At 37.5% G+C, this 19,238-nt stretch overlaps 1 protein-coding gene across 4 annotated transcripts in view; it reads left to right on the plus strand.

Moving 5' to 3' along the window:
- TMEM131L (transmembrane 131 like) overlaps positions 1–19,238 on the plus strand; it is a 79,501-nt gene that overhangs the window by 47,844 nt on the left and 12,419 nt on the right. For 2 of the 4 annotated variants that reach the window (XM_064417420.1, XM_064417422.1), the window contains exons 10-26: positions 518–576; positions 930–1,038; positions 1,998–2,100; positions 2,750–2,903; positions 3,534–3,704; positions 4,010–4,079; positions 6,067–6,184; positions 6,743–6,884; positions 7,884–7,993; positions 9,600–9,672; positions 11,708–11,850; positions 12,473–12,615; positions 12,943–13,129; positions 14,200–14,385; positions 15,269–15,418; positions 15,965–16,578; positions 18,706–18,860. In XM_064417420.1, the coding sequence (XP_064273490.1) occupies positions 518–576; positions 930–1,038; positions 1,998–2,100; positions 2,750–2,903; positions 3,534–3,704; positions 4,010–4,079; positions 6,067–6,184; positions 6,743–6,884; positions 7,884–7,993; positions 9,600–9,672; positions 11,708–11,850; positions 12,473–12,615; positions 12,943–13,129; positions 14,200–14,385; positions 15,269–15,418; positions 15,965–16,578; positions 18,706–18,860 (2,687 nt within the window). The remainder of the gene's footprint in view (positions 1–517; positions 577–929; positions 1,039–1,997; positions 2,101–2,749; positions 2,904–3,533; positions 3,705–4,009; positions 4,080–6,066; positions 6,185–6,742; positions 6,885–7,883; positions 7,994–9,599; positions 9,673–11,707; positions 11,851–12,472; positions 12,616–12,942; positions 13,130–14,199; positions 14,386–15,268; positions 15,419–15,964; positions 16,579–18,705; positions 18,861–19,238) is intronic. The other 2 variants (XM_064417421.1, XM_064417424.1) reach the window with 1 other exon arrangement.

The raw sequence follows: 19,238 nt of genomic DNA on the forward strand, positions 1-19,238 counted from the left end.
AGCAAGGGCAAAAACTCAAGTTACCTTCCTTGTGGAAGGACTGTAGTATGATGGTCATCTCTTATTCTGTCCTGCTGCTCTTCTTTTGGTCCTCTACATCTTTCTGCTGTCCTGTGGATGGGAGCATAGCTTTGCCAGTGACCAAAGGTGGTTCCTCAACCACCTTTCACACCTTACCAGCAGGTGAAAGGTGTGTTAACTCTTTCTGCTCTTGCTTTAGGCAATAGTTTGCTACCTATTGGGTGATAGGACCATTCCTGATTTGAGCCCAAGGAGCTGAATCTGGCTTTGTATTATTTCCTGGGAATGCTTGCATTTTAAAGCTTATATTTTAAAGCATTTTTACTGCTCTCGCAAATTCACATCTGAAGATGTGAATAGTTCCCCCTTTTTACAAGGGTATCTGTCACACAAAGATTTTAAAATTTAAATTGGGATTGCTTCTTCTGTGACTGTCTGATAAAACAAATGTTTCTGTCCTTGGTGATCTTACCTTGGTGTTTATTCTTTTGGACAGGTCATTCATCAGTAGATGTGTATGTCATGCATTCTGGAAACAGCCTGGTGCATATACAGGTAATCATGGGTTTCAGGAAGTCATAATTCTGGGTGGTGAATTTGATTAGGGAATTTGCTCTCTCTAATAGCAGATTGATTTTGCTGGTGGCAAATGTCACACTTCTAAGTTTTTAAAATGTACCCAAATGTCTAATAGATCCTTGAAATGACATGTTGTAATTCAGTGATGGATTTTTTTTTAATACATAAGAGCTGTTAACTTGAATAAAAATTCACGTGTTGATTTAGAAGATACGCGAAAATGGCAGATGGTGGCATGCAAATTTGACAAGAAGATAGACTAATACAGGAGCTGCAACAATAATAAGAGTAGTACTGCTATAAAAATAATTTGTCTTGTCCTCTTGCAGGAAATACAGCAGCTGTCACAAAAAGACACATCAGCTGTGGAGTTTGAGCCAGTACTGCTATCCTCATCGTCTACTAACTTCACAAAAGTTGCTTCTATTTCTTGTAAAGGTACAGGTTACACATACTTGGAGATATGATTAAATAGGATTTCATTGCTGAAAAAAGGGTAGTTTTTTTTTCAGCAGAGAAAGATCTCAAAATCAACTTGTCTAGACTTTATTGAGAAAGAGGATGAATTCTTTTTGCTAATAGTTTCCACCCTTTTCATGTATATGTGGTTCTTCTTATGCTGGTTGAACGCTCTAAGCTATGCATACTTGAAAACAGGGAAAAAACAGTTGCTAAAATGTTAGCTGATTTTACAATAAGCATAATCATTGAATATGCTTTTTCAACATCCTTTTATAGTTTATGGGGGTTTTTCTGTTTTGAATATGTTTTCTAAAAGGCTATTGTGCTTGGGTGGTCATTTTCCCTGACATTGCTTGGCAGGACCATTGAAGAGGCTTGCCTGAAACCAGACGTGTTTGTGGAAGAGCAGAGATTGGCATTTAAGCATTCCTGACTCCAGCCTGCTTCCTGTTCTGACCACTAGACTGCAGTGTACAGACTTTAAACATTAATGAAACAGGCTGCTTTCATAACGACATTGAGATGTGTTTTTCCTACAGAAAACATGGATGAATAATAGGAAGAAAGGGACTATTTATGTTAAGTGATTCTCTTTTTCAGAGCAGTTTTTCATTTGATAAAAGGAGGCAGTGTGCTCTGATTAGTAAGAATGCTGTGCCAGTGACAATGTGGTTAAAATTGGTCGGGTTGCTCTTCACAGCCTCATTGTGTGTGTATTTTTGAAGGTGTTTAGCATTCATGAATACTCCTTAAGGCAAGGTTTGAAACCTCTGGAAAGATTGAGTGTTAGGACTCAAACAATTAGACACTTTACTTACCTGTGTGAGATTGTACCAACAAAGGTTCCCCTTTTTAGTGTTCTTACAAATCTTCCCATGAAAATAATTTTGGGTATGCTTCTGGGTGATGTATTCCATGTGTCTGCTCTTTCCCAGCTGCATCCTGTGACAGTGAAAGTCTTTACTCTGACAACAAGAACTATCTTTTGAAAGGCACTACAACACTCAAAGCCTGTCTTTTCTGTCCTGTGATGGAAGGGTAGGTTGACAGTGGATTTCTGTTTGTTTGTTAACATTGACTGATACTGTAATGACAATGCTGTACCTTACTTTAAGAGATGAAGTTAACTTCCTTTGTTACTCTGTGATTCCAAAGTGAGTGAAGAGGCTTCTTCCTATTGTTGCTGTGTCATTTGCCAAAATGGACCTGTCACATTTAAAGCAATAATTCTGTATTTTATCCCAAGAAGAATTTTAGGAGCCAGTAAAAAATGTGCTTTAGCAGCTCATGTAATATAAATGTTGCTTAGTCTATGATAACATTTCCAGCACCCTTGTTAATACAACGCAGAAGCTGGATAGTCTTAGAAAAAATGTGGGGTCTTCTCTTGCTTCAGTCATCTTTTGCCAATTTCATCCAGCCTGCTGTATCACAAAAGAATAGGCAATGTTGTGCTACAGTGTAACAAGAGGGGTAGATACTTTGCCTATCTCTTTTACATGGTTCTTGAGAATTTTTACTCTCATAAGTAGTTATTCTCAAATAAATAATTTTGTTCTTCTCTGGGGAAACTTAGAAGAGCCTCATTGTACAAGAATGCTATGGTACCTTCTCTTGTATAGACCACTTGTTGTGTACTCAAGGACAGTAGCAGGTGTATTTATATTTTTTATGTATTTACTTATAGGTATTTTGATGTAGATCCTTCTGCAGCACTGTTTCATATAGAACCACATCATAATGCTTCAGGATATTGGTCCATATGGTTTACAAACAATTTTCACTTCAACATTGAATTGAATGAGGTCTTCATAGCCAGGGAAACAAAGAACATAGTAAAGGTAAGCTTTATCTCTTCTTTGTACAATGTTTTGTATTTGATTTAAAGATATGGACCTCTGACATACAAAATAGGTTCTTTGAAGAACTCTGTGTTCTTAGAACTGGTTGGAATCAGTTAAAAATAAAGGTTCATGTACATCTGCAACTATTAGGTTACTGTCTCAAGAGGCATTATTCACTGTCCAGCTTACTTTTGTATTGTTTTATTGACAACTGTTCTTTCACTTGAGTTGCAGCTACAGATGCATCAAATTACAGAGCATTGCTCTGTTCTCAGAATTGTTGAATGTGTGTGTTTGTGCTCTCTAGGATTCAGCATTTCTTCATAGTGGAAGCCTTTAGTGCATAGATGACCTTTAAAGCCGATAATTTAGTGCCACAACTGCTTGGTTCAAATCAGCCAAATCTGGTTTATGAATAAGCACATTATGTAGGCATCTAAATGGCTCTTCTTATGTTTTGATATTGAGATTTGCATAAGTGCACTGTATAGATCAGGTATGAGCACATATGGCCATGTAGTAGCAGCAAAAACACAAAGGACGAGAAAATTTGCGTTTTTCAAGGTACCACCTGCATCAGAAAGTGCTGTACCAATTTTAATTCAGCTGTCATTTCATTCTTTCCAGATTCTGAACTTCGCTGAACCTCTGACTCTACCTCCAGGCTGCTGGAATGTTTTTTCTTTGAAGCTCAGTGTGAAAGACACTGTAACGAATGTGCTCTCTAGTATTTGTGTGTCCACAAATGTGGGAGTGATGTTTGAAATACCTCTGCAGATATACTCAACTGTGTCCAAGGTATTGTGTTCAGCACTGTGTGTTGAATTCTTATTATGCACTGCAAACCCAACTGCAGCGGAGTCTCTCTCAGGCCAGCAATGTGTTCTTAGACCTGAAACAAAAGCTCAGTACCAGACCACTCTGTTAGACTATTCTGAAGATTGAGAGGTTAAGTCCCTAGAGTTGAACAACAATGGAATTATAGTTCTCTTGGCACTTAATTATCTTAATTCAAAATTCTCTTCTTTTACTCTATGAAATTATGCACTGAGAAATGGAAATTTGTTCTCTTGTTTTGTCATATTTTTGTTTTGCTTTTCCAGCAGGGAGATCTTAATTTTGAAGCAATTGCCCACTGTGATATTCAGTGCTACTTGGGAAAGTCTGATTCAGGTAGGCTCGTCTGAGGCTTTTTTTGGCATCTGACTGCAGTTTTATTGTAGAAAATTCATTCTATATAGCAGGATTTGTAATGAGAATATTGAGATTGTTCATGCAGATACTTAGTTTTACATTTGTTTAAAAACATCCACTTTTTTGGGAGTATATAAATGGCTGAGGGTACTGAGTACATGCTGCAGTATATCAGACATCTAGTTCCATAGCACATGCTAAGCTATTGTTCTGTCTTGAAGCATTTAAAAAAAAAAATTTACTATTTAAAACTCTCCTATGAATTCTCATTGGTGATGTATTGCCCTTTTCTTTCTTCACACACGTTTTCTTGAGAGATGTTGAAGTAAAATGGTAAAACTGTCCACTAACTCAAAGTTATTAGAAAATGTACATAACCTGGGCCCAGATCCTGGGAATTCTTTTATGAAAAACAAAACAAAAACAAAACAAAACCAAACCCCCAAAAAAACCAAAACAAAAATTGACCAGTATATGCCTGTATCTAGAGTTAAACTTGAAAGCCTTCTCTTTATCTCTTTCCCACAGCAATATTTCCATTGATTTCAGCAAATATGGTTTATCAGGTTTATAAAACAGCATCCTTAACACTGTATCATATGAAACAGAAAGAAGGGGTCTCATTTTTTCTGGAACTGAAGAATCTATCTCCAGATACTGTAATGCTGGGAGCTGTTTCAAGTACCTGGCTGGCATTTACAAAACACAGCAATAGGTATAACATGGCATGATACTGCCTAAAGAATGCTGAACCCGTTAAAAGCTGGTTCAGAATAGTGGTTTTTACTCTCTGTACAGTGAGGAGCTTCAGAAGGCAGCTGGTATCATAGGCTTTAAATATTTGAGCCTCTCCTGGATATCTTTTCAAGAGGACATTTCCTAAAAGGTATCTTTGTGTGATGATATGAGGAAGGCAGTAGCAGTCAGTCGGATGTGAAAAGGAAAATTGAGGTGACATATAGAAACCTGTGACTTGAACATTTACTGAGACTCTTGAATGCTAAGGTCCATATCTTAGAAGCAAATTGCCTTTTTGTTTTTTTTTTTTTAATCTCAGTGCAGGATTATAGTTGATGCAACTGAATACTTGCTTACTTTATTTTCATTCTAATAATACATATAATGAGATCTGTACTTACAGGTATTCTACCTTCTGCTTTAGGATACTACTATTTGTTAAACAGAAATGTGTAATGCATTGGCCTGAAAATACTGTTCTAAAGAGGTTGTAGTTGGATTATTCCAATAATCACCAATCTCAATTCATTACTTTAAACCTTAAGGATTGTAAAATAAAGTACATGCACTTTCAAAATAAGTATTTTTTGTTTTCTTTCTAAAGAAGCTTGCTTTTCTAACTACTTTCTGCTGTGTGAAAATGCTTGAACCAATATGAGTATAACTTTCTAAAATGCAATAATCTTTAGACTGATGTAAAGCTTTGCAATTCATCTTAAGAAGAATTTGAGAAAATTATCAGCCTCTAGAAAAGAAGCTAAAATGAAAAGACTGTTTTTGCCAAACTGGGAATTGTTATGCTCCCTGCTGTGCCATGCAGTAGCATATTTTTGTCCCACTATGTAGCATATTATCTTGGTACTTTACTGCCATCAGTGGAGAGTACTTTATAGACTACTGATGACATGGTTACTCTTCAGTGGCATCTATTAGGAGTAGCAGCAGTAAAAAGGGCTTACTAAAGCATGCACAAACTGTGCAATGCCCATTCTCTTGTTTGCATGTACAGTTACTTTGGTTTTGCAGATGTATTTCTTTAAACAAATCTGATATGGAAAATAATGTATATACACCCATATATGCATATTCTCACTTTGAAGGAGAAAAGTGGGTTGCCTTTTTTGTTTTGGGTTTGATACTGATTACCGATTACTCATGTTCAAAAGTAGATTGATGGAAGGTGCAAATATTATCTCTGTAAAATCTGAAAAATCTATTATCCTTTCAGCAAATCTGCTTTGGCAGAAGAGTCTCTCTCTGGACGGTTCTGCCTGGGACGTGGATTCTGAGCTTGCAAGTGACCTTTATGAAAGATGGCAGAAAATAAGACGTGGGGAAGCATGCAGGTCTGTACAGAATCTGTTGAGGTTCTTAATTCAAGCCAGTACAGTATTGTAAAAAAGAATATTTATGTTTTGAAGTATTCTTAATTAGAACAAAACATTCTGGATCATACACTTAAGTTAGTTCTCTTGAAGCACATGGAGTTTCAGAGCACCCAGACAGCCCCAGCTTTCATTTCAAGGCACTGCCAGCCACAAGTAAGCTTTTCAGCCTAGAATGCAAATAATATTCTGACTATAGTTATCTCACCAGGGCTATCTGGCATGAAAGCAGTCCAAGCATGTTTCACCAACTCATTTATGGAATTGCATGAGTCCTTTATCATCAGGTTGCATAGCAGTCTTCTCAGAGTCTTTGAATGGCTTTCAAGGTTTTTCATCTCTGGTCTACATATGCAGAAGTTAGCTGTTAAGCTACAGCCTTATGGACTTAATTTTGTAGAGACCTTTTCCAAGGAAAGATAAGTTCGTGCAGTTACAGGTGCTGGCAAATCATCTTGTTGTTGTTCTTTGTTTGAAAGAAAAAAAAGAAACTAATTTTTTCTGCTTTTGACTATAAAGCAGGAGAAGTACTTTAGGATCGGCTCGCTTTACTCAGCAGAAGAACTCTGAAGAGGAATCCTTTGCCTTTTTCTTGCCACGGTTGACTACAGAGCCTGGCCTTACACTCAACTTTAATGCCACAGCTGTTAAAAGTAGTATGGTGAGGATGGTTGTTACTACACTTTTTTTCTGAGTTGTGTGTTTAGCTTGTTTAAATAACAAAGTCTGTGGTTAATATTTGGTGCTGCTTACATTTCCATATTGCTTATGAACTGGTGTTTTGATCTCAGTTAAGACACTAAATTTGTATCCTTTGGCTCTTTGATAAGTTTTCTAGCTTCCTAGTTGTAATGCTTTAGTACAAGGAGAGGAGTAAAGCAGTGTAGGTTTTAACCAACAATTTTTTTAGTTGTTAAACTTTCCTTGCTTTCATTGTATAAGTTACATGCTCGTGGTAAAATAATTGAACATGAGACTAGGGATAGGATGTGTCATCATTAGTGATGCATGTAAGGCTGTACAGGATGGCCTTCCTCATGCCACTGTCTTGTGTAACAGAAGTGTGTAAAACATTTATGAGAGATACAACACTTGCAGAGCAATGTATCTTCCAGCCACACTGACAGTTATTTCTTTCTTGTTTGTCAGATTTAGGTCTCTACTAACCTAGCCTAGGCCAGAACCAGTCATATGGAAATAATTTTCATATGCACATATTGTGTATTACCTTAATATTCCATTTGTCCAATTTAATTGTTAGTCATTACAGAAATTTTTATAACCTGCTTGCATTCAGACTTCTCTGAGAAGGGGTAGCACCTTACTAACTTCACTTTCTTCTGTGCAAGAGCTTTGTTCACATCTGTCTGCATAAATCAAAATCCAAATGAAAGGATTGTTGGGGGAGTGGGGGTGGTCTGTATTTTCATACACATGGTTCAAAATGCACCCTTAGCTGATTTTGCAAATTCTGACATTGTAGTGACATGTCCTGCTGTTTTATGCAGTCATGTGCATGTATGATTGTACTGCATTGATACAGAAGCCAGATGGAAGTCCCTTGAAAATGCAGATTGTATTGTCAATATTGAATTATTTTACCAACCAGTTCTCAAATATGTAGTTTTTAACTCTTTCTTTTCCCCTCCAAACTATTTAGGTAAAATATTTCGTACTAAGAAACCCTTCATCCTTCCCAGTTACGTTGCAGCTTCTGCCTCTTTCTTACTACCCTGATCCCCAAGCTTCACTGAGTCTGCTGAACAAATGGTAATAACTATCTCAGGATACTGTTTTCCCTTTTAAAAGATCTTATTTGCTATATGTTATGATTGTTACTTATTGGGTTTTATTTAGTTTTTCAAAGTGTAACTTAGATGGTGGTTTGTTCTGACCCATTTTGCAAGACAGCCATGTTTGGGGCAGCTCCCTGTGTGGTGTATGCCTTTGGGATATACCTCATCATTGATAAAACACAAATTTAACATTTTTTTAAGCAAGTTTGTGTCTGCCAGATATATATTATAGTTGTTAATCTTCTAGTATCTGAGGCTTAGTGCAGGCTGCCCAAGTGAGGTGAACAGCTTACAGAGGTGGGCTTGTGCATCTCCTCACAGTGCTAGTTGGTAACTATAGAGTCTGTAGACAGATCAGTGAAAAGATGGTATCTGAACCATCCCACCAGGAAGAGTTTTCTTAGGTAATAACTCTGGTCAAAGAGGAAACAGGAACTGGGAAGAAAAATGCAGTTTCAGAGGGAGCAACCTCAGCATAAACTTTTAGGGTCAGCTAAGTAAATGTTTCTGCATTGTTTTAGACTTCGTTTTAGATTTGAGATGATCTAATCAGAAATCTGGAGGAGAGTTAGATTAATAATAAAGGGACCTGGTGGGTGAGCTGAAGTTCACCAGAATAAGCCCTGTCACACTTATCTTTGAAAAAATGTTATAGTTGGTAGGACTGTGTGGTGAGAGACAGTGGGATTACTCCTGTGCTTAGGTGTAATTGTTTATTTAGGGTCCCAGTCGCTGTGTAATTGCTTCCTTAACCTCATTCCTCTACATAGGTACATGCATGTGCATATATATGTCTGTGTATATATATGCACATTAATAACTGCATCTGTTTGCGTACTAAATATGGTTTCCACGTAGACTCTTCCTAGTGGTTTGCAATTACATTTTCTCTGTATTTGCACACTTTTGTTTCTGCAGATCTTCTAAGTTCACCAGAAATCACATCCATTAACTGGTTCTTTTTAAGCTAATGTCATAGACAGTTGTGACAAGTGAGTTTTCAGTTCAGTGGCTGGAGGTCCATTCGTCTATAATCTACATTTTACGTGTTGGTTTTCTTATGTCAGTTATTCATACCTAATGTCAAATGCTTATAATTTGCATTTGGACAAACAAATCAACTGCTTTAGGTGACTTTGATTTGCAAATTATGTGATGGAAAATAGGAATTTATCCCAAATGAATCATGAGCAGAAAGAGGGATATTTGAATACATTATATGAGATTTAATAATGATTATTTCTTAACAGTTATGCGAGCAGAAGGAGCTTTGGGGAATTTGTGTTTGTGTGGCTTAGAAATTCTGTTTCTTGACTGTTACCTTTTACAATATTCTACACTGACAGACCTAAAATGTCCAGCCATTTGTCTGTTTTCCAAATGTGTGGAATCCACATAAAACTGATTTGCAGTGTATTCTGTTGAAATGCAGACCCACATTTCCATGATATTTCACACTGCCAAAATGCAATTGTAAAAGTAGTCTCCATTAAGAATAGATGCCAGCATGTAAAAATAAGTCAATGCAGTTCTGACAGGCTGAGTTTCAAGTGCTTAATTTTTTGTTTTGGTTTATTTAGGTTCGGCATAAATGAGCAAGCTATTAATTTCACAACCACCGAATTCAGGCTAATGGATGAATGTTCTCACAGGGTAAGATGGCTCATTTTGGTAGAAGTGGTCTGACACACTAGAGAAGGATTTTTCTAGCTATGCTACTTCTGGGTTCTTCCCAAGTGCAATTTAAAGCAGTTCCACAGTATTTTCCTGATTCTTTGTCGGGTTTGTATCTTTGCAGTTAATTATTTTCAGGCTTTGAGTCAGTTTTGAATACAGCTATAGGGAGGAAGTGCATGCATGCCTGCAAGTGTGTGGATGTGTTGCTGGGACTTCACCCTTGGCTCCAGGCTGACCATGAAGTGTTGGGCTCTGGAGTTGGTGATGTCAGGAGCGGGCTGGTTGTCCTCTCAGTAGAGGGAAACAGTGGCAGGTAGTTCAGGGGAGGAGGAGCTGGGATTTCTACATCTCAGCTTCTAGATTCAGGTTTGGAATGTCATGGTTCTCTCTGGTTCCCATTGCCTAATTTTTGCATGAGTGTGGTAACATTTGACCATGGCACACCAGTGCTGAGCTGTGCTTAAACCCTGAGATGTTGTGTTGTGGATGGCAGAGAAAATGGTGGATCAGGGATGCTGGCACATTCTGGTGACCAGAGTACTATCCAGAATGCCCAAAGAATTTCTTCTTAAGGCTTCTGGTTTGTACAAAAGCCCAGAATTAATGTATTTTCCTTACTGTTTGGGCATGCTGCAGCTTCATCTTTAATGTCCTCTGTAGATACATGTTTCTGCACATATGCTTTAAGATCTTAATGAAATATTTGTACCTTGTAAAAAGAAAAGAGTATGTTTGCTACAGTAATCAAAGCTGACCTTTCCTTTCTGGCAACAGTTGTAAGAGTTGCTGTAAAAGAGAGGAGACAGCAGTTCATAAATCCTAGCCTGTAGGCAGACTCTGAAAAAGGGAAGGTAGTGTAGGGGTAGGAGTGAGCTTCCATAGTCCCACACACCATACTCTTGGCCAAATGGAAAAATAGCTGTGGATCTTCACATCAGAGTGTGCAATACATGTTTTTCATTAGGTTTGAAGAGCTATGGGGAACATGCATAGTTAGGTAAACTTTTAGCACACATGAGACAGATCTTGCCTTGTTAACAAAATCAATAGTTGTTAATACTTAAATTTTTGCATTTGTCATCATTTCCCTAGTCAGTTTATGTGCAGTGAATTGTTAGGCTCATCTTTGTAGGGAGTGACATGGGGAGGTTTGCAAATGCCATACATGGCTTGCTTTTAATAAATACTGACTATTAAATGCAGGTTCTGATAGTTTTTATGTGTTATTTTTGATAAAAAAGACTAAGAATAAAAACATTTTGAACTGAAAAAGATCAGAAAAGCTGTTAGAACAACACCCATAAACTGAGAAACAACCAAGTGAAAGCCCATTTTGGAATATTTATGGGTTTTTTTGACTGCTATAGGTATCTGATTACCCTTTTCTAAGAGGGGACCCCAGTTCTGGAAGACCAAGTTATAGGGCTATTTTCATTTTTCAAAGGCAGAAAGAATAAACAAAAGCATTAAAAAAAATTTACATTATTTCCAGACTAAGTGAACTTCTGGTAATTCTGGTTTTCAATTAATATAGTTGAGAATTCTCTTTGGCTTCTTTCCAGTGACTCAAATGATCAGCATATTTACCAGCAGTCCCTTTCTCACTTCAATCAAGTTGTAAGTCATGCACTGAGGGTATAATGGTTGCCACATTTCCCTGTGCAATCAGTACACTTCAGTTCTTGTGTTGTGAAGTGTTTCAGGATTCCTTGAATATGAAAGACACTATATAATTTCTTTTCCATCTGAGCAAATAAAAGCTGTTTTAAATAATGAAGTAATACATTCCTCATAGTAAGTGCAGTAATATGAACTTTTGCTCAAATAAACAATCTTATCTGATGTTTTATGTTGTCAAAAGGAAAGACTTTGGTATAGAAGTTAGTTACAGTTTCTGCGCCTTGCCAAAATATTCTATGTGGTGCTAAATGGTGATTACAGTGCTTTCTTTATTAACGTCTTTAAACACATATGTTTTCTGTGAGTAAGAAGTGCATTTTTTATTTAACAGAATGCACATCAAGAGGACCTCATCAGCAAGAAATGCAGTTCTGAGATGCTTTGTTTAAGTTTACAGCCACTGGAAACCAGAAAAGTTGGTGTAATTTTTACACCTCTTGACTACAAAAGAGTAGCTTCCCTTATTTTAATCAGGTAAGCCGAATTTTAGTTGTAAGTGAGAATCAAGCAGCTCAATGTAAAAATGAATTTGCAAAGTCCTGGCACTAGAAAAATGGTCAAAATTTGAAAGTCAGAATACCTCTGGTTTAATAAAAATTGCTTAGAGTGTGTTTGTGCCTTATGTCTCAGTTGTTCGTTTTCTTGATATGTGGTCAGAGGGTTATAAAATGCATGTGACTCTACTGAGGCAATTTTGAGTTAAGAGAGAAACACGTTGCATGGCTTTGCTGTTTTCAAGCTGATTTAACAATGTTTGGAGTTATGGATCCAGTGAGTCTTTTATGCAGCCAAACTTTGGTTACTTTTGTAGGAAAAGGGAGTTTATTGAATGAAGAAGCAACCATTTTTACTAGGTGGCACAGTTGTTATCTAGTAGCACTGGTCACTAAACTTGCTCCTTCACTCTGTGGAATTCACTAGTGGCTGTTTCTGTAGTAATCCTGTCTTTGTTTAGGGAAACCTGTCTGGGTTTTGCCACTGATTCTGTTACTGAAACACTTATCATCTTGGTTTGGCACCTAGAGAGCAAAGCCATTATTTTGCAAACTTAATTTGTGCTTTAGTGGCTGATTGCTTGGTTTTTATTTTATGGCAGAAACAACTTAACTGTTCTGGATGTGGTCAATGTAGAAGGCTTTGGAGCCAAAGAATTGCTTAAAGTAGGGGGAAGACTCCCTGGTGCAGGAGGATCCCTTCGATTTAAGGTGCCAGAGGCGACACTAATGGACTGCAGACGACGTGAGTAAGGAGACACAGGTCTCTAGTTGTGCAGCTGCTGCTTTGCTCTGCACTGGAACTGATACAGAAAGGACATTAATGTCACAGAAACAGAATGGTAAAAGCTGAAGAGCTTGGCCATGAGAAGTGTAGATTCTATTTTTCAAAACTCTGACTGAAAACAGTTAAAAGTTTTAGAAATACACTACTGCAGAACAGTCTGTATTAGATCTTGATCACTTATGGGGTTTTTTTATTCAATTGTAAGTAAAAATAGCAATTTATTTATGAATGTAAGAAAATAATTTTATGCACTGTAAACTAATTGCTCTCTTTTTTTCCTTTAAGAACTGAAAGACAGCAAGCAAATTCTATCCATTACGAAGAACTTCAAAGTAGAGAATATTGGGCCTCTTCCTATAACAATTTCATCAATGAAAATTAATGGTTACAGTTGCCAAGGATATGGATTTGAAGTGTTAGACTGTCGGGAATTTTTCCTAGCTCAAAACTCATCACGAGAAATCAGCATTGTGTAAGCACTGACAAATTTGTTGACAAAATAACTGAAGTGGAAATTTGAAATAATTAATTTCAGAAACAGACTCCAATGGCATACCACACACAAAATTTTGAATAGAAATTTAGTAAGAATTTCCCTCAGGATAACACTAACAAATGGATTATATAATACTGGTTCTTTATATGACCCATTATTTTTAAAAAGCAACATACATGCTTTTATCAGTGCATTATGAAGTAATAAATTAAAACAAAAGAGTTGCCACAATTTTTTATTTTCTTGTTATTCTCTAAACTTGTTCCAAGTAGCCTGACCACAATTTAGTCGTGTTTTCCCAACATTGCATGTAGTCTAAAACTGATTCTTTTTAAACTGTTGAGTGAAAGATACTGTGACTTAAGCAAAAGTAAAGTTAATGTTACTGTATTAAAGTAATTGTGGTTTCCCATACAACAAATTTCACCTCTTCTGATTGGAAAGGCAAGTTATACCTTCAAGCAATCAAGTAGAATACTGAGATGGGTCAGGAAAGTGGAAGAGACAAATCTGGTTTCTTCTGCTTTCTTTATCTTTCCAGCTTTTCACCCTAGTACCTGGGCCTTTCTGAAATCACGCTGGCTGTATGCTGGACAGCTGTGCTTTTGTTGATCAACCTGAGTTGATTGTGTAATTCCTTGATAAAAGGAAAACATTTCCCAGTAGTAAGAGTATTGTGAAGAGTCACAATAAACTCACATATTTTGCCAATGTAAGATGACCTAATGCCACCTGCACAGTTTAAGCAGATAGTGGACACTTTATTTAACTGTGCTTTAAAAAATATTATTAAATAATATTATTTCAGATAACTAAACTGTTGTTATTAGATTAATAAATTTGTAATTCATATTAATAACAAGGCAATAGTTTAGTAATTTCAAGAATACTATTAAATTATTGGTAAATATTATTAAATTAATTTTATTATTTTTATTATTGTTGTTGTTGTTATAATAATATTTGTATTTTTGTTATCATTGTGACTTCAGAAAAAATTCAGCCCATCAATGAAAAAGTAACACCTGCTCTGTTTTTCCTGACAGATTCACTCCTGACTTTACTTCTTCGTGGGTGATTCGTGAGCTCACACTGGTGACTGCTGCTGATTTGGAGTTCCACTTCACGCTCAACGTGACTCTCCCCCACCACCTGTTACCGCTGTGTGCCGATGTGGTGCCAGGACCCAGCTGGGAAGAGTCTTTCTGGAGGCTCACTGTCCTCTTTGTAAGGTAAGGCTTTCCTACAGCACCCCAGAGCTCCTACAAGATGCAGTGCATGTGAATGTCGTGGTGATAACACGTGTGTGCTGATGCATCCCTGACTGAGATTTCCGTGCACGCTGTGCTCTGCTAGCGTGGTTTGGACACTGGAAACAGTCAGAACACGAATGAAATAACAGTGGTGACCACTGCCTGGTTCGAGATGCAACAGAAGACTTCAGGGATCTGAACAACCAGGAATTTTTCATTCTGTTTTCCTGCTAACAAAATTTACACTGCATGATTGAGAAGGTGGTTTGAATTAGAAAGATTTTTGTTTTGATCCGTATATGCTTGATGCAATTAATACACTGTAGAAAGAGAGGATATTTTGCATCTACATTTTTAGTTCAGAAGTATGATGGCATTTGTAGCTCATTTTATGCCAGCATTTTCTCTAGGAAAAGAAAGAGGCAGTATTTAATAAATACCTAAATAATGATGATGACTATCATAAGTGAACAGTGGGCTCATAGGTCATATTATGATATGATGTCTTACACTGTAATATGATATGATGTAAGACTACAACACAGTTACGTCTAAATTACCTTCAAAAATTCTCTCTTTTAGAATGGATTTTTTCTTTGTTCTATTTTTTTTCTTTGAAAGTTCATGACTAAGTTATTTTATGGAGTTAATAACTGGTAAGGCCTATAAGGAAAAAAAAGGAAAAGAAAATACTATTACAACTATCATTTTTGAGGCTGTATTTTGAGTTTTTGTCTGTCTTATTACTTAGAATTTACTGAAAAAAGTATTTGAGTAGTGTATCTTGTTAGAAGCTTTTTAATTCTTTTACTGAATATTCCTGAAAGTTGTAGACACCAATATCTATTGTTTTCTTTGGCAGTTTGTCCCTGCTTGGAGTGATTCTGATAGCCTTCCAGCAAGCCCAGTATATTCTAGCAGAGTTCATGAAATCAAGACAGAGACCAAATCCTAGTGCTTCACCACAGCAGAACAGCAACTCCGTTGACGTAATCAGCTCTGATTCCTACAAGTAAAAATACTTTTTTTCTTTTCTTCTTTTCTACCCTGTTTATTGTGGTGTGGTGCTTTCTGTCTGATTCTTACTGATATTGCTGTGTGCTGCTTTAAAGGAGACAGTGTTCCAAGCAGCCTTTTTTAGAGAACTTCCACCTCAAACCAGGAGGAATGGAGGAACTCTGGGGTTTATTAATCTTGAATATTGCCAGTAATACACAAGGTAAAAATTGTGTGATGAAAGTAAAGGATACACCAGGTGTGGCAGCCATGGAAAGAAGGGAAAACACATTGATGGTTCTCAATCTGACCCTCTTGAGTGGTCAGTCAGGCACTTATTCACTGAAGCATATAAGTGTGTTGGAAGTCTGAGCAAATACTTAGAGTGTTGCTCAATTCTCACTAAAATCAGAATGTGCTTAGCTGATATGGTAAATTAAAGACCTAAAACAATTTGATGACTTGTGAATATGCCCCCCTTTCTTTTCTTACAACAATATCTCATAAAATAATGAATAATAACTTTCTAAGGAAAAACAAATCCCTTTTTTTTTTACTCCAGGGGAAGCTGCAAGACATTTATGGATTCCTATAGTTCCTCAGATAAAGGTAAAGGGAAGGGATTCCTGTCTGTAGGCCCTTCTTCCAGCCGAAGTCAGAGTGCGGCAAAGAGAAGTCCTGCGACCTACAGCCACTCTCAGAAGAAACACAAATGTTCCGTTTACTACAGTAAGCAGAAACCAAACACAGCAGCTAGTAGTGCCATTGCAGCTGCTGATGAGAAACAGAATCAGACTGCAGAGAACCAAATCTCAGCACCAAAAGAGGACATTTGCACTGATGTTGTCAGTGAGAACTGGGTAACTCTGAAATATGCAAATGGCATAAACGTTAACAAGAATTTAACTCTTCCAGAAGACTTTCTGGGTAAAGAAGAAAGTACACTGAAGAATACAGTACTCATTAAAAATACTTCTTCAGAGTGTGATCTGAAGGAAGATCTTCAAACATGTATGTTTCCTAAGGAAACTAACCTTAAAACTTCAGAAAATCTAGCTGAGCTTAAAGAACAGGAGTTCTGTTCTGTGAAGATGTCCAAGAAGCTACCTGAAAGTCACTTGTCCAGAAATTCACCTCAACAACAGCCAGAACTGCAAGAAATAAGGAAAATTAGTGGTAATTTTTTCTCAAATTCTATCAGTCTAAATTACTTAGTGAAGTCTTCTAATGAGTTCACTGTGATCAGGATTTTGGCTTTTGTGTGGGACAAGGGAGTGTGGTGTTTCTTATGTGTTCACTGTGATTTGTCTGTTTACATTCCTGAGGAAGCAGCTTACATTTAAATTTGTTTTATAAATCATAAATTTGCTTGGTTTACAAATTTCAAGCTTGTTGCCATAGCATTTTAATTGCTAAAATAATTGATGTCGTAGATCTGCTTATCAGACACAAATTGCCCTTGTCAGATATTCAGAAGGATCCCAGTTTGCTGTTTTCAGGTCCACTGAAAATATGGTGGTTGAATCACCAAGCAAGCACATTTGGAAGCAGATACTCAGAACTCCTCAGATAACATCGCCCAAATAAAGAAAAACCTGACATCAGGATAATGTGAACTTTTATTGTGTAGGAATCTGCAAATCAGTGTTTCCCATAGTAATTGCATAGCTGTATTTTTTTGTCTTGTTTTTCTTTTTTTGAAATTGTGGGGATAAGCTGCCTGGGAAGTCTTAACCTCTTAGCTTCACAATTCAAAATTTTAAGAACAACAGAAGAACACCTGGGAGAAATCAAAAGTGGGATAAGAGAGTGTATTGTCTGGAAGCTTGGCTTTACTGAGGCACTTGGCAAAGAAATTTAATGGTGAAAACTGGCATTTGCTGTAGCTGTGGCAGTTTATTTAGGGAGTGAGCCATCAGAGAGGGATTTCAGGCCTTGTGGTCTTGTGTAGTTGCTACCACGGGCTCATTGCTTCTTGTGTTGTTACCTGTGAGCTGTAGCAGGTACGAGTGTGCAATCTCAGGTGAAGGCAAGATATTTTCACTTATTCTTACATGGTATTTTGAGATTCTTCATATGCTCCTAAAATGCACTGTTGCTTATTCTTTGCTTTGAATTAGGCGATCATCCAGTGTATTCAGTAGTAAAGCACTAATCTCCCTTATTGTCTGTTAGCAGTTGTGGCTCTCTGCACTATCAGGCATGTGATATTTCTGTGTTTCAAGACATATAGTAGGAAATGTTAAGTCAACAAAGTACCAGTGTTTGTATCCTGATTATAGTTATAGACCTGGTTTTGTGCAAACGGGGACCTCAGGACCTTGGGTACTCACGTTTGTGTACTGCAGAACAACAGAGCATTCTTTAGAGCTCTGACAGTCTCCCTTCACTGGTGTTTGATTCACACGTGCTCCTTTTGCACTCCACGTGGCTGCCTGCTCCAGAGGGGAGCCAGTATCTGACTCAGAGCTGGGATGTTGTAGTTGGCTGGCAGAAAACTGTAAAAATGTTTGGGCATGCCTTTCCCAGTTGAGAATGCCAGTTCAGTTCAGAAAGTGATGACATTTCTCACACAGAGCAGCTGAGAGCCTCAGTAGCAGATCACTGTGGATGTAGTGCAGGTCTCTGAGATACCTGGAACTGATCAGAGGCAAAGTTAATTCTGTCCTGTCCTGTCCTGGCCCAGGTAGGGGAATGTGACTCAGCTGAGCAGCTCAGCTAGTTGTCGAGGCAGGCTTCCTCTTGAAGCTTTCATTTTTTGGACTCTTAGATCAAAATAATTCTTCTTCCTCACAAGCCTCTCAAGTAAAATAACTTTTAGTGTGGAACCCATGCTAAAGAAAGGATGACTTCCCTTTGTCTTCATAGTGAATGCAGAGGACACTTCAGAGGTGTCAAGCACCAAGTAAAGTCTGTCCTTCCTCCCACTCAGCTTGCTGGGGTTTTTTCTCTTTGTTTTTTTAACCCAGTGTTCTCTAGCTTCAAATGCTGCCTTACAGATCCATGGCTGAGCCCTAGGTAGCTCAAATTCAGATGAGATGAGCAGACTTGTGCAATCTATGAATGCACTGGGAGTGGTGTGCTCATGACCATGAACCAACACAAAGCTACTTTTTGCAATTGCTGTAAGAATTTTTACACTGCATTAGCTTTTGGTTTTAAAATTTTCCGGTATCATCAGCCAAGACATTAGTCTCCTATATTTTGGAAAGCAACACAAGGCTGTTTTTAAAGAAAGGTATGTAGTTATGACTGAGAGCCCTTTCTTTTCCCATGCAAACAATTGTTATTGTTTAATTGTAGGGAATAGCCAGCAAGTGCCTCTCAGGAATGAAACAGAAAACTGCGAGACTTCAAAAAAACAGATCAACCTAAAGCCTTCCACAGAGAAAAAGATTAGTAAGGGACCCAAGGAAGAGACTCCATGCTGTGCAAAAGAGGAGATTACTTCTTCTGAGGTTGGTATTGTGATCTTTCTCCTTTTCAAATTTGAAATTATCTTTTTATAGTTTATGTACATATATATATATACACACATATAGGTATGTATGTGTATGTAGGGACTATTTTGTAGAATCACAGATCTGAAATGCTGTAAATAAGGTGAATGAGGAAGAGTGCAGATGTGCTGTCCCACATCCGTTGTGAATTAATGCTGCTTTATGGAATGGTGAACAGTTTGGGTAGAAAACAAAACAGCCATATATATCACAGCCAGAGATTGTTACTGTCAGAGCAGGCACAAGCATAATGGCATCTAATGCCAGCTGTCAGCCACACTAATGATGTGGGAACATTCTCTGCGGGGGAGGTGGGCATATTGGCCTGCACTTGCA

The sequence above is a fragment of the Passer domesticus genome, chromosome 4 (genome assembly GCF_036417665.1).
Source record: "Passer domesticus isolate bPasDom1 chromosome 4, bPasDom1.hap1, whole genome shotgun sequence".
Lineage (NCBI taxonomy): Eukaryota > Metazoa > Chordata > Aves > Passeriformes > Passeridae > Passer > Passer domesticus.